The sequence below is a fragment of the Mesoplodon mirus genome, assembly GCF_964341445.2.
Source record: "Mesoplodon mirus genome assembly, chromosome: 5".
Lineage (NCBI taxonomy): Eukaryota > Metazoa > Chordata > Mammalia > Artiodactyla > Ziphiidae > Mesoplodon > Mesoplodon mirus.
The window spans coordinates 39,549,100-39,572,244 of record NC_138980.1 but is presented as its reverse complement, the minus strand read 5'-3'; the positions used below and the strand labels follow the sequence as shown (position 1 = coordinate 39,572,244).

The 23,145-nt window shown below is 57.7% G+C and overlaps 3 protein-coding genes across 6 annotated transcripts; all 3 read left to right on the top strand.

Annotated features, from left to right (window-relative positions):
- The first annotated feature begins 15 nt into the window (after positions 1–15).
- Positions 16–13,720, top strand: RAVER1 (ribonucleoprotein, PTB binding 1). 3 transcript variants are annotated; one of them, XM_082623926.1, is made up of 13 exons: positions 16–300; positions 1,866–1,932; positions 3,517–3,986; positions 7,637–7,828; positions 7,948–8,077; positions 8,432–8,526; positions 9,339–9,426; positions 9,772–9,983; positions 10,079–10,372; positions 11,152–11,226; positions 11,629–11,769; positions 12,157–12,240; positions 12,328–13,720. In XM_082623926.1, the coding sequence occupies exons 1-13, from the start codon at positions 34–36 to the stop codon at positions 12,472–12,474; spliced, it is 2,262 nt and encodes a 753-aa protein (XP_082480052.1). In that variant the 5' UTR covers positions 16–33; the 3' UTR covers positions 12,475–13,720. The 3 variants fall into 3 exon arrangements, with proteins under 3 accessions (XP_082480052.1, XP_082480053.1, XP_082480054.1); XM_082623927.1 differs by lacking the exon at positions 11,629–11,769; XM_082623928.1 differs by lacking the exons at positions 9,339–9,426; positions 9,772–9,983.
- A 210-nt stretch (positions 13,721–13,930) lies between these two features.
- FDX2 (ferredoxin 2) lies at positions 13,931–18,044 on the top strand. 2 transcript variants are annotated; one of them, XM_082623944.1, is made up of 6 exons: positions 13,931–14,103; positions 14,191–14,245; positions 14,454–14,496; positions 15,301–15,346; positions 17,331–17,418; positions 17,617–18,044. In XM_082623944.1, exons 1-6 carry the CDS (start codon positions 13,947–13,949, stop codon positions 17,771–17,773), a joined length of 546 nt encoding a protein of 181 aa, XP_082480070.1. In that variant the 5' UTR covers positions 13,931–13,946; the 3' UTR covers positions 17,774–18,044. The 2 variants fall into 2 exon arrangements, with proteins under 2 accessions (XP_082480070.1, XP_082480069.1); XM_082623943.1 differs by lacking the exon at positions 15,301–15,346 and having other exon boundaries at positions 13,933–14,103; positions 14,454–14,560.
- Positions 18,045–18,532: 488 nt separating this feature from the next.
- On the top strand, positions 18,533–20,925 carry ZGLP1 (zinc finger GATA like protein 1; the record flags this gene model as incomplete). Its single annotated transcript, XM_082623935.1, has 5 exons — positions 18,533–18,669; positions 18,918–19,292; positions 20,095–20,180; positions 20,529–20,622; positions 20,796–20,925. 5 exons carry the CDS (start codon positions 18,533–18,535, stop codon positions 20,923–20,925), a joined length of 822 nt encoding a protein of 273 aa, XP_082480061.1.
- Positions 20,926–23,145: the final 2,220 nt, after the last annotated feature.

Genomic DNA, 23,145 nt, shown 5'->3' with positions numbered 1-23,145 from the left:
GCCAATCGGCGGACGCGCCCTCGTTGCCGCTCTATGCCGCTCCGCCTCGGCTCGCTGGTCCCAGAAGGCGCCGGGTTTCCCAAGATGGCGGCTGATGTGTCCGTTACTCACCGGCCCCCGCTGAGCCCGGAGGCTGGGGCCGAGGTTGAGGCTGATGATGTCGCGGAGCGCCGGGCGCCTGAAGAACTGCCGCCGCTAGATCCCGAGGAGATCCGGAAACGCCTGGAACACACCGAGCGCCAGTTCCGTAACCGCCGCAAGATACTGATCCGGGGCCTCCCGGGGGACGTGACCAACCAGGTGTGGGGGGGGGCCCTGTGGGAGCGTGGCGGGAAATACCACCGTGCGCGTGCGCGGGGGGCACCGGGCGACACCAACGCTCTGGCCGGGGGGCGTAGGCAGAGTCCAAGCGCGGGATCCACGCGGGGTCGGGAGAGACCAAGAGCGGGATGTGGGGGGTCGGAGATGGAGGGTGAAACCAACTTGATTGAGGGGACGTTGCTAGGGGCGACCACAGGCTTGGACGAAACCAAGTGATTGAAGGGGGCGGGGAGTGGAAGGGGGCGGGCAGCTTTGGCCACGTTGGGGGATTGTGAATGGGCAGCCAGATTGGGACTGTGGAAACTGGGACGCCAGTTGCTTCCTGCTCTACCATGGAGTGGTGGGACCTCATATCCATAAGTTTCATGGTTGACTAGACTATGCCTGTTCCTAGCAAGCGTTTATTAACTCCTTTTAGAGGTAGATCCGGAAGTTGTAGCAGCTTCTGGGGTCTTTTTTCCCCAGTAGCCTCGGGATTAATTTGGAAAAATGGAGTCTCCTCCTGTCCCCATGCCACAGACCTGCAGAAAAGTGCAGGGTGGGGGGCGTTGTTCCACGTAGCCCCACCTTGGCTGATCTGGCCAAGGGTGCTCTTCTGTTGGGGCCAAATGGGGCAGGACTTCCCAGTGCTCTTTGAACCCAGGAAGATTGCATCTGGTCTGCCCTGCCCATCAGCGATGGAATGGGTTCTTTGTCCCTGCTGTGGAGAATCTCTGGTCTCTGGCCCACCAACACACCTGCCATTGGCTCTCTCTGCCCATGGGTGGTCACATGGCTGGTGGGGCCCTAGGAATGTCGGGAGGAGTGTGACTTGGGGACAGGCCTGGGGCAGGCGCCCCTAAGCATAGTCTGGTTTGTTTCTAGAGTCAGCCATCCTTCTAGTGCCCACCATCTCTCAGCTGGGAACACGCTGTCTCTCCTGCAGGGTGCACAGTGTGTCTGGCACAAGCAGGCCCCAGAGCCTTGCCCCCATAGCTGGCTTGCAAGAAGGCAGCCCTGCCAGTAGGAGGGAACGGGCAGGCACATGAAGCCACACAATGTGGGCTTATTAAGTAAACAGGGTCCCCAGTCAGGTACCCATGGGTGGCATTCCCACTGCTGCCCTGACCAACTGCATGACCTGTGACAATTTTCTTCACCTTTCTGAGCCTCAGTTTCCACATGTACAAAATGGATTTGTTAATACTTGATTTGCAAGGTTGTTGGAAAGAGTCAGTCTTGAAAGCCGAGGTTCAGATGAGTTAAACAACTTCCCTGTGGGTGTATGCAGAGCTGGGACTTGAACTCAGACACACCTGACTCTCTAATAAGAGTGTATTGTGTTGGTTAAAAGCATGGGATCTGCAGCTAAGCTCTGAATCCCAGCTCTGCCAGGTATGGCCTCAATGGCCTTGGGCAAGTAGCTGCTCTGAGACTCAGTTTCCTCCTTTGTAAAATGGGGATAGTAATTGACCTGCCCTCATAGCTGGTCCACGTGAAGGTGGCACTGGGTTGCTCCCTTCAGCCTTTGGTGATTCCCTGTCCTTTGGCTTCTGTCTCCACAGGAGGTGCATGACCTGCTCGGCGACTATGAGCTCAAGTATTGCTTTGTGGACAAATACAAAGGGACAGGTTTGTGGGACTGTGGGGTGGGCTAGGGGCAGGGGATGACAGCCCCTGAAGCTGGGAGAATATTGGCCCAGTGTCTCATGAACTTCAGGCCCAACATTCAGCAGCGATGGAGGGGATGTGGACCAGAAGGAAGCCAAGAGAATGGAGGGGCACCAGTTGTTCTGGAGGAGTTGAAGGAGAACACCAGACAGGCGTGGGTGACTGGCCGGCTGGGGGGATGGCTTGGGAATGGGTACCCAGTGCCCAGGTATCTGCTGGGTAGCCTGGAAGAGGAACATCAAGGATGCCCCACGATGGGCGCCCAAGATGAGGGACAGATTGGGGCAACAGTCTGTCCTGCGCTGGACCTAGGGTACATCTCTGCCGAAATGGCAGCCTCCCTCTGGCCTCTCTGCCTCCACGATTTTACTCCCCTGCTTGCCTTTCCCCAGACCTCCAGCTCTGATCTGACTGCAAATCTGATCATACCTGGTCCTAACCCTGATCATTCTTCTCTCTCCTCAAAACCTGTCTGAGGCTTCTCCTGATACTACCTTGCAAGGATGTGCCTCAGCCTCACCATCTCCTCAGGTGCCTAAGCTTCCAGGCTGTTCCCTCTGCCACTGTTCTTAGCTGTCTCCTCTTCCGTCCAGCTGGCATCAGGCAGCTCCTCACAATGCCCTGAGCGCACCCTCCCCCACCCATCATAGCACCGACCACCCTAGGCTGTCGCTGCCAGCCTACTCACCTGCCTCCTGCATGGGGTGGTCAGTTCTATGAGAACAGGGACAGGTCTTGTCAGCCGTGGCCCCCTACATGGGAGGCTCTCGGTGGGTGTCTGTGCCCACAAGGCATTGTGCCAGGTGTTAAAGCAGCCAGGGCCTTTGCCTGTGAACTATAACATGGGTGAGAAGGAACTGAGGACTGGTGACCCCTCGAGACCTAGCTGGTGGGCTGGAGTACTGCTTAAGGTCTTGGGCCCTGGAGGCAAATGGACCTGGGTTCTAGTCCTGGTCTGTCCTCACTCTATGGCCGTAGGCAAATGATTTACCCTCCTCAGCTTCGGTTTTCTTACCAGCAAATTGGACATGACCTGTTGGAATTGGCCGTGAAGCCAAACGTATTAAAACACCTGAAAAACTGGGTGCCTGGGAGCCGGCCTGCCTGGGTTCAAGTCCAGACACTTGGGCAGGGCACTGCTCTGGGCCCATTTCATTGCTGGAAAAATAGTGTTTGTGAGGAGTAAGTTACTCCCGTTTGACAGACAAGGGAATAGACCTCAAAGCCACTCGGGGGCTAGAGTTGAAACCCAGGCTCCAGTGACCACATGCTTAACCACTACCCTGTGTGTCACCCGAGTTACACATGTAGTTCTTAGGACGGGGCCAGGCTCCCAGTAGGTGAGTGTCACCGTGGGTTGCAAGGAGGCGCTGGCTATTGTTGCTCAAGGCTGGCGACTGTTCCATTTAGCTGGTGCCTGTGATGTCCTGGCTGTTCGGTGTTCTGAGGTCACATGTGGTTTGGAGGGGGGTCGGTGCGGGCGACCATGGGGTGGAGGGGCAGGCCCTCGGGGGCCCCACTGACCCACACTCCCTCCCGCCGCAGCTTTCGTGACCCTGCTGAACGGGGAGCAGGCCGAGGCCGCCATCAGCGCCTTCCACCAGAGCCGCCTGCGGGAGCGCGAGCTGTCGGTGCAGCTGCAGCCCACGGACGCCCTGCTGTGCGTGGCCAACCTGCCCCCCAGCCTCACGCAGCAGCAGTTCGAGGAGCTGGTGCGGCCCTTTGGCAGCCTGGAGCGCTGCTTCCTGGTCTACAGCGAGCGCACCGGCCACTCCAAGGGCTATGGCTTCGCCGAGTACATGAAGAAGGACTCGGCCGCCCGCGCCAAGTCGGACCTGCTGGGCAAGCCACTGGGCCCACGCACCCTCTACGTGCACTGGACAGACGCCGGGCAGCTGACGCCCTCCCTGCTCCACTCCCGCTGCCTCTGTGTCGACCGCCTGCCACCCGGCTTCAGTGATGTGGATGCCCTGCGCCGGGCGCTCTCGGCCGTCCACACACCCACCTTCTGCCAGGTGAGCCCTGTGCCCAGTGCGGGGATCTCGGGGAGCAGATGCGAAGCCCAGAGCACCTCAGGGAGCCCTTTGAGTCACGTGTTCTCTCCAGTCTCCTGGGTCCCATTTCAGTAAGGCAGCAGCGATGCCACTTTGAAGGGGCTTCTTGTTAGGAAGGCCACGTGGTGCAGTGCATGACAGCCCACCTAGGAGCCAGGTGGCTGGGCTTCAAAAAAAATGGCTGTGAGGCCTGCTCACCCTGTGTTCACATCCACTTCTGTGCTCACGCCTCCTGGGTCCCAGGCCCCGGGCCCAGCATCAAGGAGGCTACTCTGGAGGAGCCCATAGTCCATTTAAGCCTTGAGGTCAGGAAGTTGGACGTGGCCAGATCCCAGCCCTGCTCTGTGGCAACTCACTCACTCTCTGAGTCTTGGTTTCCCTCCTCTGTAAGAAGGGGTTCAATACTCATGTGTTGGTTTAGCAAAACAATCCCTGGTTCATTCTAGTCTCACTTTTTGGGCCCTTCTGTGAGGGTGTCTAGCCCCATGACAGGCACGGTGGGGCGAGAATAGGCCAGACCCAGCTCTCAGAGAGCTCCCAGGTGGTCGTGCCCACAGACCCCCAGGGTGGACATTCCTTCAGCACTCACTGGGCTTACCTGCAATCCCTCCATCCTGTAACAGCCTGGAGAGGCAGGTGTCATCCGCGTCTTCAGGTGGGGACACTGAGGCATGGAGAGGTCAGTTGACATGCCCCAGGACATACAGCCAGGGTGTGGCAGAGCCAGCATTGGAACCCCAGGCCACCCTGGAGGAGGCTGGTACTGGGCTCAGACCCCAGCTCTGTGGCCTTGGGTGTTGGTGCTGGGGAATTGGTGCTGGTAGGAGCCCCTCTCTTTGCTCAGTGCTGCCTCTGCTGCACACCTACTGTGTGCCAGGCCCTGTTTGGGACTCAGGACACAGATGACATATACATATAGCTTAGCAGCCACCTCCTCTCGTGTGGAGATTGTAGGGCTGTGGCCAACTACAGGTTCTCTCTCTGGGCCTTGCTTTCCCCATCTCAAAATGGGTCTGGCCGTGCTCTGTGACTAGGTTATTGCAAACGGCTACTCACGCATTCCTCTACTTAGGCATTCACCAGATGTCTACTGAGCACCTGCTGAGTCCCAGGCCTTGAGGTGACCGCCTCTGAGGAGCCCAGTCATGCTGGGCATCCTGGTTGAATGGAGGTTGGGCTTGGGAGTCAGGCAGGTTGAGGTGTGAGCCTCGGTCCCCCTATTTAGGAGCCTTGTGGCCTTGGTTGCTCTTTGACCCCTTTCTCTATTTGTCTGATGAGACAAGTGTGACTGTGAGAAGAAGCACATCCAGGCCTTGGTGCCGGGCCTGGCCAGAGGCGAAGGTGAAGTGCTCTCTAGAGGTGGGCTGAAGGCCCGAGCCTGCTCTGCCTGGGCACTCAGAGTGGGCGCTGGGCCCATGCCCACAGCCTCCCCGCCCCTGCTGAGCACACTGTTGAATCCCCACCGCTACCTTGCCAGGTGGGTCTAGTGGCTGGGCCCATCTTACAGATGAGGAAACTGGGGGCCATGGACGGGCACGTGCAGTGGCCTCCGCAGGCTGGCCTGCCAGTAAGCGGTGGGCTGGGAGCCAAGATCAGGCAGCTGACCCTGGGGCCCCTGCTCTCAACTGGGTGCCCCTGCCTCCCACGACGGGAGTTTGCTGCCCATGTGGGGGGTGTTTTATTTTTGACATAATCAAGAGGAGATCGTGAAGGAAAGCCCACAGCGACCCAGTCCAGTTCACTTTGCCAGTTATCCACAGGCCAATTGATGTATCTTTTTTTATATGTATATATAATTTTTATTTATGTATTTACTGCCGTGCGGCATGTGGGATCCTAGTTCCCTGACCAGGGATCAAATCTGTGCCCCCTGGAGAGGAAGCACGGAGCCGCAACTGTTGGACCACAGGGAAGTCCCTATGTATCTTAATTGCTTCATTTTATTGCGAAGTTGCTTAAAAATGTTTGAATGCTATGGATGTGTATAAAGCAGGTGTCCCAAGACCCTGGGGTGTTATAAAAAGCCTTTTCAACTTGATTCGTTTTTATGAATGGGCAGTCCAGGCCCATTTCGAAATTTAGCATGTCCACAAGGGCCCTGCGGTGAAGACTCCCGCCTGGCTCCTCAGGGTCTTTTCCTACAGCCCCTTCTCAGGGAAGTTTGTGTGTGTCCTTCCAGTGAGATTTTATTATGCATTTCAAATGGATACGTATATATGTTCCTGCATTCCCCTTTTCTTGACTCAAATATTGCCATGCCTGCATTGGTTTGACTTTATCTTGGGCGTCTTTCCATGTTCAGAAATGAGAGCTTTCTCATTTCTCCTGTAGCTGCGCCATATTCCATTTTATGAACTCTGTGCTATGTCCTACTGGCGGGCAGTGCGTTGCTCCAAACCACACTGCAGTCATCCATGCGACATTCTGGACCCAAGAGGAACAGCACTGGTTCTCAGGACAGCCATTGCCACGCCAAGGTGCCCAGTCCTGTTGAGGGCTTCTGCCTGGCCTTGTCTGATCCCAGCTCCAGCTCTGTGGCCTGGGCAAGGGACTGCCCCTCTCTGAGCCTCAGTTACTTCACCTGCAAAGTGGGTGTGCTGAAGTAGCGCCTGTGGCATCTGGCCCATGGGCGCGCAGGGCCCAGCTGAGTGCTCTCACAGTATCTGCTCGCCCTGAGACAGCCCCAGCCCACAATTCCAGCACCTACAACACCCTGAAAACCAAGAGTTTTGTTCCGAGTTGGGCAGGCTCACTGGGCAGCAAAGCCTGAGTTGAACTGACGTGGGGGTGTCTGTGGCCTTTGTCTTTGCAACTTGCTGCTGGGCTATTCACGAGCTTGATTTCCAGGGCGCCTCAGAACCCACTGGGAGTGACTGATACATAATACAGGGTGTGTGCGGCACCCTCCTTTCTCATCTCCCAAACAGCCTCAATCCTGGAACACATCTGGCCCCAGGGTCTGGAGAGGGGGCTGTGGGCCGAAAGTATCAAATGACTGCATCAAGGGGGGTGAAGGGGCCTCTCTGGCCTGCTCGTGACCACATCCCTGTTCCCGCCACTCACTGGCTGTGTGACTCCACCCTCCAGCCCAGCACCACCAGCCTCAAACCCGAGCTTGGTGGCCACCTGCCTCACCACCAGGCTGTGTGCCCTTCCCAGCCCCACCTGCATCCTCGGGCTGAGGTTTGTGGCAGGGCTGCACTTTCAAACCTGCTTCTCCCGCTGGCCCCTCCTCTTTGAGCCCTGCAGCATGTACTCGGGAATCCCAGGCAAAGTCCCAAAGTGGCACTGGCGCAAGGCCTGGGGGAGTTGACTCGTGTGGAGTGGGTCCTGGCTCTGCCCTCCCACCAACCAGTGTGACCTGGGGCATGCTGACCTCTCTGAGCCTCAGTTGCCCCCTCTGAAAAATGGGCAGAATGTAGCATCCTGGGGCCATTCAGAAGATTCGACGAGCTAACACTGAAACCAGGCACAGGACAGTGCAGGGCCCTGAGTCCATTCTCTCTGGGGGTCACTGTCATCAGGATCCTCATCTGGTCACCGTTGTCACTTCATGTGATGGTGGTCACTGCCACCCAGGTGCTTATGACTGCCTCTGCCCCCACCCCCAGCTGGCGTACGGCCAGGACGGGCAGCTGAAGGGCTTCGCCGTGCTGGAGTACGAGACGGCGGAGATGGCGGAAGAGGCACAGCAGCGGGCAGACGGCCTGGCCCTGGGGGGCAGCCACCTGCGCGTCTCCTTCTGCGCTCCTGGGCCCCCTGGCCGCAGCATGCTGGCTGCGCTCATTGCTGCCCAGGCCACGGTGAGCACGTGCCAGAGGGAGGGTGCCCCAGAGGGTGGAGATGGGGGGGCCAGGGGACCGGGCGGGCACCCTCTGTGGCCAGGCAGGGCCCTGAGCTGCTTCTCTATTCCTTTCTGCAGGCACTCAATCGGGGCAAAGGGCTCCTGCCTGAGCCCAACATCCTGCAGCTGCTCAACAACCTGGGGCCCTCCGCTTCCCTCCAGCTGCTGCTCAACCCCCTGCTCCACGGTGGCGCGGGTGGCAAGCAGGGTAAGGCAAGCAGGGGCCAAGCGCTCTCAGAACCAGGCACCTCCCGCAACCATTCCCACCTGAGCTTCGAGTGACATGAGCCCATGAGCAGGGGCTGGGATGAGAGTGATGCTCCCCCGAGGGAGCTGGTGCCCTGAGCCCCTTGCAGGGGGAGCAGGGCAGCCTGCAGGGAGGCAGGGTGGTGGGGGGAGGGACCGTCCCCTCCTGGGGGGACTCAACTCCCAGGCCCTTTTCTTTGGTTGTCAGTTACCCTCTGGCAGCTTCAGTTTCCTGCTCTCCACAGGCCTGGACTGTGTTTAATTGATGGGGGGTTCCACCCAGGGCCCGCCTCCCATTTTCTGGGTCTCCCCCTAGGCCTCCTGGGGGCACCCCCGGCCATGCCGCTGCTCAATGGGCCCGCCCTGTCCACAGCGCTGCTGCAGCTCGCCCTGCAGACCCAGAGTCAGAAGGTAACAGCAGGCCATGGGCCACGGGCTCCCTCCCCACTCACATCCCACAGCCCCTCGTCATTCCGTTTCCAACACCACTTGTACCCACCAACGGGTGGTTCACCATCAGTGGGGTTGCGGACCATCAGGCTGTGTCCCTGGGGCCCATTATGGGGCCTGGCCTGTCGTAGGTGCTCAGGACTCAGGAAGTGACTCAGTCAAAGCTGAGGCCGCACAGGGGAGTAGAGGGGCCCCTCATCCCCGCCCCCTCAACACACACACACACACACTCACTCACTCACTCACTCACTCCCTCCCCTGTCTGGTTTGATTCACTGGGGCCAAGTCAGTGGTGCAGATGTGTCTGATGGTAACTGACAGAAGGTAAGGTTGTGGGCTTGGGCCCTGTGTAGCTAAGAGTGACTGAATCCATATGTGGCTGTCACACGCTGTGTGCCTGAAGTCGATGTGGTGTTGTGCGTGTTAAGACGCTGTGCTTCCGAGATAATCAGCAAGGGGGCTGGGTGTGAGATGGTGGGTGCCAAAGGAGGACTGTCACAGTGTGGATGTTTCACAGTAATTGACAGTGTGGGTGACAGGCTCTGACCCACTGCGCATGGTCCGTGTTCCCTGGGTCTCCCCAGCACCTCGGGCAGGCCCTGGCATGCAGGAGGCCTTGGTCACTATCGGCTGGGTGGGTGATGGCCAGGCTGTCACAGACATTGGGAGACACCCTGTGTGTCTGTCTGTGATTGGCTGTGGGCTGGAGTCTCGGTGTGCTGGGCGTTGTGACCCACTGCCCTCGCCTCCAGCTGATTGTGCTCTGTCCCTAGAAACCCGGGATCCTGGGAGACTCTCCCCTAGGCACCCTCCAGCCTGGGGCCCAGCCGGCCAGCCCCCTCCTCGGGGAGCTGTCTGCAGGTAATGCAGACCCTGCTCCTCCCCATCTCTGTGGGCCCCACCCCACTTCCCCTTCCTGGGCCCCTTTCCTCACTGGGCGTGGTAAATTCCCAGCTGTGCAGCTTTGGGCAAGTGACCTAACCCCTCTGGGTCTCAGTGTCCTCACCTGTCAGTTGAGTGCGTGGGTGCGCACCTCCCTGGGGAGCCATGAACATCTGGGAATTGATGCACTTTGAGGGCCCTGCTCAGTGTCCAGCACATAGTTGCCCCCCGGCTGCTGGCCCTGGTCCAATGGAGGCTGTAGGGCCCTGGGAGGAGGGGGCCTGTGTGGTCGGGCTGCTGACGCCCACCTCCTTCTCTCTGTAGGAGGGGGCCTGCCCCCGGAGCTGCCGCCCCGGCGAGGGAAGCCACCGCCCCTGCTGCCGCCACTGCTTGGCCCCTCTGGGGGTGACCGGGAACCCATGGGCCTGGGTCCCCCAGCACCCCAACTCACTCCACCCCCTGCTCCTGTGGGGCTTCGAGGCACTGGTCTCAGAGGCCTGCAGAAGGACAGTGGGCCTTTGCCAACACCCACTGGGGTAAGGCCCCGCCTGCACCCAGCACCATTCCAGCCCCCTGCCTTGTGAGGGTCCCCCTGCCAGGGGCCCTCGTGAGCCCGGTCCTCCTGCCACAGGTCTCGCTGCTGGGGGAGCCTCCCAAGGACTTCCGGATCCCCCTGAATCCCTACCTGAACCTACACAGCCTGCTCCCAGCCAGCAATCTGGCGGGTAAGGAGGCCCGGGGCTGGGGAGGCGCTGGGAGAAGCCGCCGCCCAGCTGAGGGCCCCCTGCCTAACCCCCCGGCCCCTGGAGGTGGTGGCAGCAGCAAAGCTTTCCAGCTCAAGTCCCGCCTGCTCAGCCCCCTCACCAGCGCCCGCCTGCCCCCCGATCCAGGGCTGCCCGACAGCTATGGCTTCGACTACCCCTCAGTAAGTACCTGGCCGCCCTGTGGGCAGCCCTCCCAAAGGCTGGCTGCTGTGGCCCTTTGTCCCTTGGGAGCAGGTCACTCTCCAAACCGACATTTCTCTAGTACTGATTGTGCCAGGCCAAGCGTTAGGGAGACAGCGGGGAACGTGCTGGACACGGTCCCTGCCCTTAAGTCTCTTGTCTGTTTGTCTCTGCACATCATCAAACCCTGCTTCCTGTCAGTCAGTTTTTCTCTCCCGAGAGGCCTGCAGCCACACTTCTGCTTCTCCTTAGAGACAGGGCTCAGCCTCCTCTCTGTCTCTCTGTCCTTCTCCCCTTCCTCCCCTCTGCGATTCATGTCTCTGTCCCTGGAGAGCTGCTCCTTCTATGATTCCAACTTCCTCTAGGCCAGACGTTGCAGGCTGGCCACGTGTGTTGTGTTTGGCCCACAGTGGGTTTTAAAAAAAATAACTGAAATAAATGCCAGTGCCAACATAAAAAAACCACAGGAGTTCACACAACCTGGATGGCCTGCTTGCCTTGAAAACTCCAAACCCCTGGCCCCACTGGGGCCACACACTCTCACAGCCCTCTGGGGTCCAGGTACAGTCACCCCCCTGGAACTGGGTACCTATTCTGTCTCACTGCCCCACCCTGCTGGCTGAGTTTGCCCTCATACACTAGAGTTTGCCCTCTCCTGGAGGGGGCTGACTTCCCCGGTGACAGCTGTGCTGTGGAATTGAATCAAGGGTGAGGTTGGTTACAGACCCCAACCCAATGTGCTTCTCCCACTTTCATTCAGGATGTGGGACCTCGGCGGCTCTTCTCCCACCCACGGGAGCCAACCCTCGGGCCTCATGGACCCAGCCGACACAAAGTAAGAGCTGCCTTGTCCACCCTACCTCCTGGGTGTATCAGTTAGCTTTTGCTGCATAACAAGCAATTCCACCACTTTGTGACTTAGAACAGCAAATATTTTATTATTTCTCACCATTCTGTGGGGTGGTGGGTGGGCAGTTCTTTGCAGTCAGTAGGCTGGGGAAGAGCCTCAGCTGTAGTGATTTATCTGCTCCACATGGAGCTCATCCTCCAGCAGGCCCCCCTGTGCTCATGCATGTGGTTCCCTGGAGGGGGGGTCCCCGGAGGAGGAAGGGAGGGCAGGCCCCTCTGCTGGCATTGTCACACCACTGTCGTATTGGCCAAAGCCCAGAGTTGTTTGGGGGATAGAAGGGGTGATACTGCAATGATCCGTCTTACTCAGCCAGCCCCCTCTCTGCAGATGTCCCCCCCACCCAGTGGCTTTGGCGAGCGGGGTGGCGGAGGTGGCGGTGGGCCCCTCTCCCACTTCTATTCGGGCTCACCCACTTCCTACTTCACCAGCGGCCTGCAGGCTGGTCTCAAGCAGAGCCACCTTAACAAGGTGAGGAGCCTCCCTGACTGAGCACAGGTCCCCAGGGACAGCCAGGATGCACGAGGCCCTGTGACCTTCAGCGCCAAGGCCAGGGTGGTGGCAGGGGTCAGTTTTGCTCAGGGCCGAGCTGAAACAAGCCATTCTCCCTGAGCCTGTGTGTCTTATACCCAGTATTGCCCAGGCTTCTTGGCCTCTCACTTCCTCCCCCGGCAGCCCAGGGTGTGGGTGGTATAGCCTCAATCCACAGATGAAGAAACTGAGGCCCAGAGAGATGAAGTAATCTGACCCCAGTCTCATAGCTAGTAAGTGGCAGCAGCAAGATTTGAACCTGACACCCTTGCCTCTGCTCTGGGGGCTGCTGGCTTTCCCATCCCACATCTCTCCCATTTCTCCCAGGTGGTCGGCTCCTCCCCACTGGGCTCTGGAGAAGGGCTCCTGGGCCTCGGCCCTGGGCCCAATGGCCACAGCCACTTGCTGAAGGTACGGGCAAGGGGTGGGGACACTCGGCTGGGGATTGGTGGCCCCTGGGTGGCCCCTGACCCGCTACCCCTTCCCCTCTGTCTCCAGACCCCACTGGGTGGCCAGAAACGCAGCTTCGCCCACCTGCTGCCCTCGCCCGAGCCTAGCCCAGAAGGCAGCTACGTGGGCCAGCACTCCCAGGGCCTTGGAGGCCACTACGCAGATTCCTACCTGAAGCGCAAGAGGATTTTCTAAGGGGCCAGTGCTGGAGATGCTCAAGGGCCTGCACCAAATCGCTTTTGGGTTTTCTGGTGTTTTGTCTTGTGTTATTTTGCTTTTTTTTTTTTTCCTTTCGGTAATAGAAAAATCTCTGAAAGACTTTGCTGACCAACCAGCAGGAGCCCAAGGAATGTAGGGGCGTCTGGGAGCCACTTTGCACCTCTGGCCTGCTCCCAGTGTGGAAACCCTGCAGCCTTAAGAGGGAGAGGCCATGGCCTGCTCTCTCTCCCCACCCCTGTGTCCGCCTGTGTTCGTCTCTCTGGGAGTTCTCTCCTGCCTCGTCGCTTCTGTATCTTGGCCTTTCGAGTGCCTTGGAGGTTTCCCTGACCTCCCGTGAGGATCAGAGACTGTCCCCCTTTTTTAACTTTGACAGCTGACTTTGGTTTCCTTTTCTAATTTTTATTATTTTTTAAACAATCCAGGACGACCCCCCAGCTCTGATTCCTTCCTGGCCCAGCGTGTCTGGGCCTCCATTCCACACTTTTCAGTTTGAAATGGCTCAGCCCTTTTTTCTGTTTCTCACAACTGCTGCAGGCATGGCTGTCTCCTGCCCCTGCCTGCCCTCTCTGAGCTGTACTCCAGGTCCGGGTCCCCCACCCCCTACCACAGCCCCCTCGCCTTCTGATGCCTTAAAAGCCAGGCTCCAGGCCCCAGGCCCCGCTGGCCAGAGCCTCTCAGATGCTGAGCTCCGGAAGCTTGACTCAGGACCAAATGGCTCTGGCCTGGGGATTGGGCCTCTCTACCCGCGGTCCCCCATCGTGGGGACAGCAGAAGGCCAAAGCCTTGGTCTTGGCAAACCAGTCCCACCAGTCCTCCTGCTCAGGCTTAGGTGCAGGGATGGGCTTTCTCTGCCAGCTTAAATTGGTCCCCCTGCTGTCTGTCTGTCAGGCATTGTGCATCTCACTGAGCCTCTGCTGTTTCTTCCATGTTGAAGATAGCTCCGCCTCTTCATCCCCAGGCCAGATCACCCGGAGCTGGCCTCCCTTTGGCCCAGTGCTAGAAAATTCAACAACATGCCAATAAGCTCTGCCCCTGCCCACCAGCAGGACATGTCAGCCTGAGGTGACCCTGGGCCCTGGTCCTGGCCGGCTGGGCCACCAGCTTCCCTCCCCTGACTCTGGGGGTCCACATCCACTCCGGGCGGGGGGGGATGTCCTCTCCCCAGTCTTCTCACACAGACCTTTGCTGAATTAAAGTTTGTAAGTAAATGGTTTTAAAGAAAGCAGACCTGTCTGGTTCTTGGGATAACAGTGGGCCTGGTGGGAGGTCTGGGAAAGCCCTGCAGGTCTTGGTGCAGCCGAGCCTGCCCGGCTCCTCACTCTGGCAGCCTCCTCCTGGACTCACCTCTGTCGCACGCCCCCACGCAAAAATGTCAGCGCTTATATTCGGGCAATTAGGGGCCCTTCCCTCTCGTGTGAGCCACGGCGCATGCTTAGTCTCCGCGTCACATGATGCCTGTCATGGCCGCCTCCGTGGCCTGGGGAGGCGTGAATGCTGGGTTCCTGCTGCGGGCTGCCAGGGGTGCCTGGTGGTGCCGACCCGGGGGCTTTTGGGGGTCCTGGGAGGCGGCGGCGCCTGCGATAGCCAAGAAGTTCCGGGCGACAGGTACCTGGGGCGCTTCGGGCGGGCAGCGTTAACCCATTGGACGCCGGCCGGGCGCGGCATGGCTGCTCACCCAACCGTGTTTTCTAGGCTCGCGCCCGGCGGGGGAGGAAGAAGCTGGCGGCCCCGAGCGGCCCGGGGACGTGTGAGTGTGGGAGCCAGGTCCCCTATTACTAATTTCACGAGGTTTCTGCGGTCCCCACCTTGCCCTACAACCTCATCCCTGGGTCCCCCTTCTGTATCACCCTATTCCCCTGTCCATCGAGCCCCAAACTCGACTCCCTAATCCTAGATTCCACCTGGTCCCTGTGCCCATCATCCAGTTCGTCATCTGCACCCCGATCTGTCCCCAGGGTGAACGTGGTGTTCGTAGACCGGTCAGGCCAACGGATTCCGGTGAGCGGCAGAGTCGGGGACAATGTTCTCTACCTGGCCCAGCGCCATGGGGTGGATCTGGAAGGTGGGAGCCGGGCACAGGGAACTGGGGAGGCCCTTATTCATTCGTTTAAAAAAAACCATAAGTCAGATATGATTCTCCACTACTTAACCCTGCATGGCTTCCCACCAAACATGGTAAACTTCAGACTCCTCACCACAGTCTCACTCCCTGCCTTTTAACCTTCATTCATTCAGCAGTTATTTATTGAGCATTTGCTAAAGGTTACTAAAACTCCTGCCCTCCAGGAGCTTGTATTCTCTTCCTTTTTCCTCCCTCTCTTCTAGCCACACTGGCTTCTTGCTCTTCTTCAAACAGCCCAGTTCATGCCTGCCTCAAGGCCTTCGCATTTGCCGTTCCATCAGAAGTGCTTTCCCACCAGATCTTCTGGCTCCTTCTCATCCTTCAGGTCCTGATGTAAATGTCATCTTCCTGACAGTCTTATCCCCCTCGGTCCAACTAAAGTCCCCATGCCCCGATAACTGTCATCTCAGTGTGTTTTATTCTCTGCATAGCACTTCTCATTGTTTTGTTTCCTTCTTTGCCATCTCTCCCCAGAATCAGATCAGAAACCCTGTTTGCCTTGTTCACACTTATCTGTTGCCTGTCATTGTATTTAGATGTAACAGGTATTAAATCAGTATTTGTTAGAGGAAATACAATAATAGCAGACATTACTTTAAGCCTGTTAACACATATTAACTGATTGAATCTATTCCATGAAAACTTTATGCAGTAGGGGAGAATATTATCCTATCTTATAGGTGAGGAAACTGAGCCCCAGGTTGAGCAGACCTGGTCCAAGTTCAGGTAAGTGGCAAAACTAGATTCAAGCAAACCCAGACTATTTTAGCCACTAATCTGTGCTGCTCTTCTATGAATATTGAACACTTACTGTGTGCCAGGTAGCAATGTAAAAAACAGATAAGGCCCGTGTCATTTCACACCAGTTTCAACCTGATAGGGACAATAATCCCATGCATAAACATGTAATTATATCATGAGCAACTGGGAAGAGCAGTCTTTTAAAAAGTGTACAGAGCTAGCTGTTGAGTGTATGTAAGAAGGAGCTGATTTAATCATTAGACGGGGAGAGTTGTAGGAATGTGGGCGGGGGGGCGTGGGGGTCATAGCAAACCTACCTCAAGTTCTGTTCTGGAATCCAGTGATTGGCAGTTCATGACAGAGATTAGAACATGAATTTTCAAGGCAAGTGGCCTGTGTTCAGATTTTGCTGTTGCCAACTGTGTGACCCTGAGCAAGGTCCTTAGCATCTCTCGGCCTCATCTATAAAATTGGATAATTTAGTTCCTATCTCACCAGGTTGCTGTGAGGATTAAACAGATCTCATGTGTAGTTTGTAGTACCTGGCATATAGTTGGTGTGCAGTGAGTAGCTGGGACGATTACATTAGACAATCCCTGTCTCATGGGGTAAGGACGCTAATGAGTTGGGAAAGAGGGCTGAGGAAGAGATGCCTGGGAAATACTGGCAGTTTCGAGGCCCAGACAGTTTCTTCCCCAGAGACTGGAAGGGTGGGCAAATTAGTCACCATAGCCCACAGGGATGGTCTGCTGGCTCAGGAGGCTGCCTTGTAGCACCACCCTTATTGTCCGACATGTCTGGAAGAGAAAAGAGAATTCTGTCCCGTTCACTTATAACAAGTATGTCTCGAGCATCTACAACCTGCCAGGCTCAGTGCTGAGTACAGAGAGAAGAGGACAGGTTGGCAGAGCACAGGTAAACCCAGAAATTATGATGGTAATTTCACACTGTGATAAATACTGTCCAGAAATTATTAAAGAGATAACAAGGGTCAGGGGAAGGACAAGAAATGGGGCACTTGGAGGACAGTTGAGTCCCCAAAGACAACAAGGACGTAGCCATGGAAAGAGTGGAGAGAAGAGCATTCCAGATCAAGAGTATGGAAGATGCAGAGGTCCTGTGGTAGGGATGAGCTTGGCATGGAGGAGTTGAGTGAGGGGGCCGGTGTGGCTGAAGTGGGTGAGTGCGGGGGTGGAAGCATCTCAAGGACTGAGTGGAGGAGTTTGGATTTTATTCTAGCTATAAAAACCCTTTAGAAGGCTTTAGGCCAGGAGGAACATTATTCCAGAGCACAGTTCCCAGTGATCAATCAGAAGGTTGGGAATGTGTCCAGGGGCAAGCAGGAAATCCCAGACTCTCCATCTTCCAACCCTTATTCCCTAACCCCTTCCCCTGCTGCAGCATTAGATGCTGAGTGAGCCGGTCCCTCCTTCAGCAGCAGCAGGGAAGCCCAGCACAGTGGCAGGGTCGCAGCAAGGTCCCACAGGCTACAGGAAACCTGCCTGGCCTGTCCCCTCTCAGCTACACTGAAGTCAGGTCCACGCTCATTAACAGTTCCAGGTATCCAGCCTGGTCCTCAGCCTGCTGGGGAGTTTGGGGGAAACCCCGGGCATCCTTTTGCAAAAACTATGTGCAGGTCGGGAACAGCCAGCTAAGTCAATGACAGGGTGGAGGGTGCCCACAGTGGGCCTGCAGGCCCGGGAGGGAGAAATGAGGGTCGAGTGGTAAAACGAAGGGATTCTTGGGAATTCCCTGGTGGTCCAGCGGTTTAGACTTGGCTCTCACTGCCGTGGACCTGGGTTTGATCCCTGGTCGGGGAAATAAGATTCCCAAGCCATGTGGTGTGGCCAAAAATAATAATAATAATAATAATAATAAAGAAACAAGGGGATTCTCCTTTATGTCCTTCACTGAATGGCACCTGCCTGACCACTCCCCTTACCAATGCTCCCTCACTTGCTGCCCCCAGGGGCCTGTGAAGCCTCCCTGGCGTGCTCCACCTGCCACGTGTATGTGAGCGAGGACCACCTGGACCTTCTGCCTCCTCCTGACGAGAGGTGAGCAGGGTGGCCCCTCCCAGCTCTGAGCTGCAGGGCTTGGTTGCTGAGCCTTTGCATTCCGGATGTCCAGAGTTCCACCCCGGCAGCAGCAGAGGGCAGCCCCAGCTTTTCTCCCTGCTCCGGCTGCTGGCAGGAGAGCTTCCTTTCTGGCCACTACCCCGGACCCATTAATAATCGCTGCCCCCCTTGCCCCAGGGAGGACGACATGCTGGACATGGCCCCCCTCCTCCAAGAGAACTCCCGGCTGGGCTGCCAGATTGTGCTGACACCTGAGCTGGAAGGAGCTGAATTCACCCTGCCCAAGATCACCAGGAACTTCTACGTGGATGGCCACGTCCCCAAGCCCCACTGACACAGGCAGCTGGATGGTCCCAGACACTCACGGCCCCAGGGCCAGGACTGGAGGAATAGCCAAGTTGCCAGCCCCGCCCAGAGCACGGGACGGGCCCGGGAAAGATGGCGGAAGCAACCGGAAGGCCAGAACCCCCGCTTCAGAGAGATCCCACGTCCAGGCTCTGGTGGGGACAGGGCCCCTGTTGGGGCAGCCTCCCCTAAACCCCTGAGAATGGGGGTGTGGATAGGGGTGGAATCTAACCGGAGAGATAATAAAACCGTCTCACAGACTTCTAGCATCTTGAGTGTCCTTGCGGGGGGTGCGGGGGGGAGTACAGGCCCTGGGGTCTACAACTGCAACTTCCAGGCCTCCAGCTTTCCGTTCCCACGATGGTGATGAGCCAGCGGGAAACTGAGAAAGAGGCCTCGTAGTGAGGGTCCGCGAGCCTGAGGATCAGCGTGGCAACGCCCCGCCCCTCAGCCGCGGAGTGATTTGGAGGGGTCCAGGCTGCTCGTGGCCGCAAGGGGTGATCAGGCCACCTGAGCAGAGTCGGAAGGGAGAGAGGGACGGAGGCTGGCCTGAGGGTGGAGGCTTCGAAGCCGGTACCCAATATTGCCGGCCAGAGGCGCCGGATCCCACGGCCCCGCCCTCCTCAGGTGGAGCTCCTTGCACCCAGGGCCAGAAGCGCCCCCGCCCCAAGCAGGTGGGGCTCATCGGGTGGGCCTGGCGTGGGCGGGGCCGGGCGAGATTTGGGAAGTGGGTAAGGGCTGGGGCACAATGGAGGCCGAGCCAGACCCGGACTTGACGCTGCTTCGAGAGCTGCTGGCGCCGCCCTGTCTGGACCCCGAACCGCCCCCGGAACTCGCCACCCAGCAGGCGCCAAGGACCCCAGGATGCCTCAGACCCAGTGGCAGGTGCGTTAAGGAGCGGCCCTTCCCCCAACCTGGCCCAGTGGTCAAGGGATCATGACCTCTGGTTCCTGGGGTTACTCAGGGGTCAAAATGTTAGTTACTGGTACTTACAAGGAAGAGGTCCTGATCCCCAGGGATACTTGGAGTCATATGGGGGCCAGAGGCTATACAGTTCTCCTTGCCCCCTGTGCCTGAGACTCATGTAGGTGCCGCCCAGGGAGTGGGGTGACCACACTGCCCCTTGTCCCCAGGTCCTTCTGGCCTGCACACCAGGACTCGGTCACCGCCCTGCACTTCCCCCAGGAGACAGCAGAGGGGCTGGCCCAGCCCGCCACCTGGGACACCCAGGCCCTAGGGCCCTGCTGGGAGCCGAAGGCCCTGGAGACTCTGGGAGCCCTACCTCTGGCCAAGGATGCCAAGAACATGCTGACCCCAATCAGCCAGCAGAGCCCCAGCCTGGGGCCCCGAGTGGCTCCCCCGGCCTCTTCAGCCCAGCCACAGAGGAGACCCCGGAAGCAGTCGAAACCCCAGCGGGGCGCCGAGAAAGTGGACCCCCGGTTCGAGGGGGTGACCCTGAAGTTTCAGATAAAGCCAGATTCCAGCCTACAGATCATACCCACCTACAGGTAGGGGCTGGCCTGGGCGAGGGCACCCTTTATGCAAGTAATAGTGGTAACAGTGCAGAGGCCCGAGGGCAGGTGCTCCCAGGAATGCCGTCATGGACTCCCACCTCAGCCCTGCCTTACAAATGGCCCCAGCTCTGGGCGAGACCTCAGGCTGGTGTCAGTCCCTGTCCCTGCTGCTATGAGCCGGTCACATCCAGGTCTGAGCCCGGGTCTCCTCTTAAGAGGCCTGACCATACCCGGGGCTGCTGCTTCTGTTGGTTTTCCAAGCAATGATAGTAGCTACCGTTTGTCAGACATGACAACAGTAATAGAGGTAACAGGTAGCACTTGGTGTGTATGGGCTTGCTGAACCCTGTGAGGCACACTTTACAGATGCAGAAACTGAGGCACAGAGGATGAGATCTCTTGTCCTTGGTCACACGGCAAGGATGTGGGAGAGCTGAGCTTTCAACCTGGCAGGCTGGGGAATTCCCTGGCGGTCCAGGGGTTAGGACGTGGACTTTCACTGCCATGGGCCCGGGTTCAATCCATGGTCGGGGAACTAAATTCCCACAAGCCGCTTGTGGCAGCCAAAAAAAAAAAAAAAGAGCAAAACAAAACAAAAACAAACCTGGCAGGCTGGCCCCAGGCTTACTGTCTTTTCAAATGATTATGTCTGTGATATTAATGAGGTGCAAGGCCAGGCCTTTCAGACATCAGATGCCTCCCCTTGGGGGTTGCCTGATCGTAAATCTTCAATTGGGGGCTGTCTGGTACAGCATACAGACAGACCCTCGGTGCTAACACCTTGTCTACTCCCCAGCCTGGCCTGCAGCACCCGCTCTCAGGGTCCCCCGCCAGGCCCTGCCAGAGGCCCAGAGGCCAACGCAGGAGGCAGCGAGGCTCTGGGTGAGTCCTGGAGACTTGAGAGCTATAAATACTTGGGGGTTTCATTTCTTCCTTGTCTTTCTCCCCATCCCGCTTCCCTATTTAGACCCATCCAGGAGGAGTCTCAGCATCCCCCTCCACTCAGGCTGAGTCACCCACACCCCCGGCTTCTTCCTCTGCTGAGCTTTGCCATCTGTCTCCCTTCTTGGCTTTCCCTCTGTCTTAGATCTGGCAACGCCGGGGCTGGCCCAGAGCTGGGTGGGGCCTTCACAGGGACCCCACCCACCCCCAAAATGCCCACCCCACACAGGCCTCCTGAGCTCGGACTCTTGGCCTCTGACCCTTGCCCTTTGGCCTCTTCCCTTTCAGGGCCCCGACGCTGTGCTTCCTGTAGGACCCAGAGGACCCCACTCTGGAGAGATGCCGAAGATGGGACCCCCCTCTGCAATGCCTGTGGTATCAGGTCCTCAAAATGGAGGAGGGATTTGGGGTGGGGTCCTCACATCAGTCCATGCTTAGCCAGTGTGGGGTTTGGGGAAGAGAAAACACCCACCCCTTGGGGAACGTGGCTCACTCGTGGTGATTTCTGGGCCCCTGCTGCCTGCTGAATGTTGGTTTCTTGCACCCCCATCCCAGGTACAAGAAATATGGCACCCGGTGCTCCAGCTGCTGGCTGGTGCCCAGGAAAAGTGTCCAGCCCAAGAGGTTGTGTGGCAGATGTGGGGTGTCGCTGGGTCCCCACCCAGTCCCAACTCAGGAAGGGTAAGCCCTTCCTCACCCAGCCGAGCCTGTCCTGCCTCAGTTTCTCCAGGGGAAGAATGGGCTGAAGGCCTCCTAGGGGAAAGAGCTTGAGTCTTGAGGGGTCCAGCCTGCCTCCTCTCTGCCCCCTCCCCATTCAGAGACCCCAGGTGGAAGACCCAGGCCTCAGGCCCCAGAGCTCCTGGCTCAGGGGGTCACTGGCCCCCTCCTTGGCCCCTGCTTCAGCCAGGCTTGGCTGAGCACCTCACCCCCTCCGGAAATGCTCATGGCTGTGAAACTCATACTGTGAATAGCAGTGAAAATAAAGAGCAGAACTACTCAGATAAGGGGCCCTGTGACTTCCAGATCCCACCTTGCGCGCCCGTCACCCGCCTCTCCCCTCCCCGCCCCTGCCCCGGCCCAGGAATGTGGGGGAGGAGTTTTCTCAGTGGGGTTCTGAGGGACACACACAGTCATGTAGACAGGCACCACCTGGGAATTAGCCACATTCATTACAGCACCCCATACAGGGCGACAGCCACCACATGCAGAGACAGACCACACGTTCAGAAAGATACACACAGTGGGCCTTCCCCGGGGGTCCAGTGGTTAAGACTCCGTGCTTCCACTGCAGGGGGCACAGGTTCAATCCCTGGTCAGGGAACTAAGATCCCACATGCCTCGCGGCACGGCCAGAGACGCATCAGCAGACACATATGTGCCGACAATCACGAGACACACAGACCACACGCAAGACAGCAAGACATTGACAGACGCACATCCACCGATAGACACACGAGTTGATATACACACAGGACACATACACATGCACGATACAGACACACATGCAAGACACATAGGTGGCACAAGTTGGCCCACGGTGATACACACACAAGTGGGCCCTTCATCTGGCAGCCCCACCCTTGCCTACAGAATGTCCCCGTCCTGCATCCTTCCACACACCAGTCCCTACTGTGTCCCCCCTCTAACCCCACCAAAGTGTGTCCCCAACCTGAAGCCAAAAGCCACATGGGAGACGCTGAGCTCTACCCCTGTTGCTGGGACACAGAGGCTACCACTACTCACTGGGGTGGGGGGAGGGGGGCATCAAGGATGGGTGAGATGCAGAGTGGGCAGGGGTGGTCCCTGCTGTGAGGGGTGAGTGAGGCCTGCAGGTCCACTGGCCCTGGGAAGGCGAGCCCCTCTGAGACCCCCTTTGACTCTCCTGAGTGAGCCTGTGGGGAAGGCTTGGGTCCAGATTCCTCAGCCCTTGGATCCCTGACTCATTCAGTTCCCCCCCTTGCTTGGCCTCAGAACACCCTCCCCCAGGTCTCCTGTAGCTGCTGCCTTCGCATCACTGGAGTGGGGATGGGCTCTGCCCCAACACCACATCTTCAGAGACCCCTTCCTTGACCACCCAGCCTAAAATGGACACCCCCCCTCCCACCCCACGTCAGGCTCTAGTTCAGCTCTTTGCTCATCTCTCTCTTAGAACCTACCAGAAGTTTCACCTCTGTACTGGTCCAGGGTTATTTCATTCACATTCATATCCCCTACTGGACCATGACTTCAGAGGTCCAAGGTCACCACCTCTCTGTTCTTGACCGTGATACGCCCTGTCCCCCCCACACCACCACAAGTGCCCAGCATGGAGAAGCTCTTTGGGGAGAGACACAGCACACGAGGATCTCAGACTGTGTGTCTCCAAACCCCTGGCTGTTTTTATTGACGTGGTCAACATTTATTGAGCAACTACTATGTGCCAGGTCCCAATGAGGCACTCAGTTATGAATAGAACAAAGATCCCTAGCAAAGCCAATATTCGAGAGTGACAGTAAACAGATATTCAATAAGTATCTAATAGAATGTCAAGTAGTGATCATGCTACAGAGAAAATAAAGTATGTAAGGAGGTGAGGAGTTGGGCTGCTACCGTGTTCTCAGGGAAAGCCTCTCTGAGCAGGTGTGACCTTTGTGTAGAGACCTGACAATAAGGAACTAGCTGGGAATTCCCTGGCGGTCCAGGGGTTAGGAATCCGCGCTTCCACTGCTGGGGGCACGGGTTCCGATCCCTGGTCAGGGAACTAAGATCCCACATGCTGGCAGTGCGGCCAGAAAAAAAAAAAAAAGGAACTAGCTATGGGACTATTTGAAGTGAGGACACCTGGGGCAGAGGTAACGGCAAGAGCAAAGGCCCTGTGGCAGGCGGGACTTTGGGATTCACGGAACCTCAAGGATGCGGTGGGCAA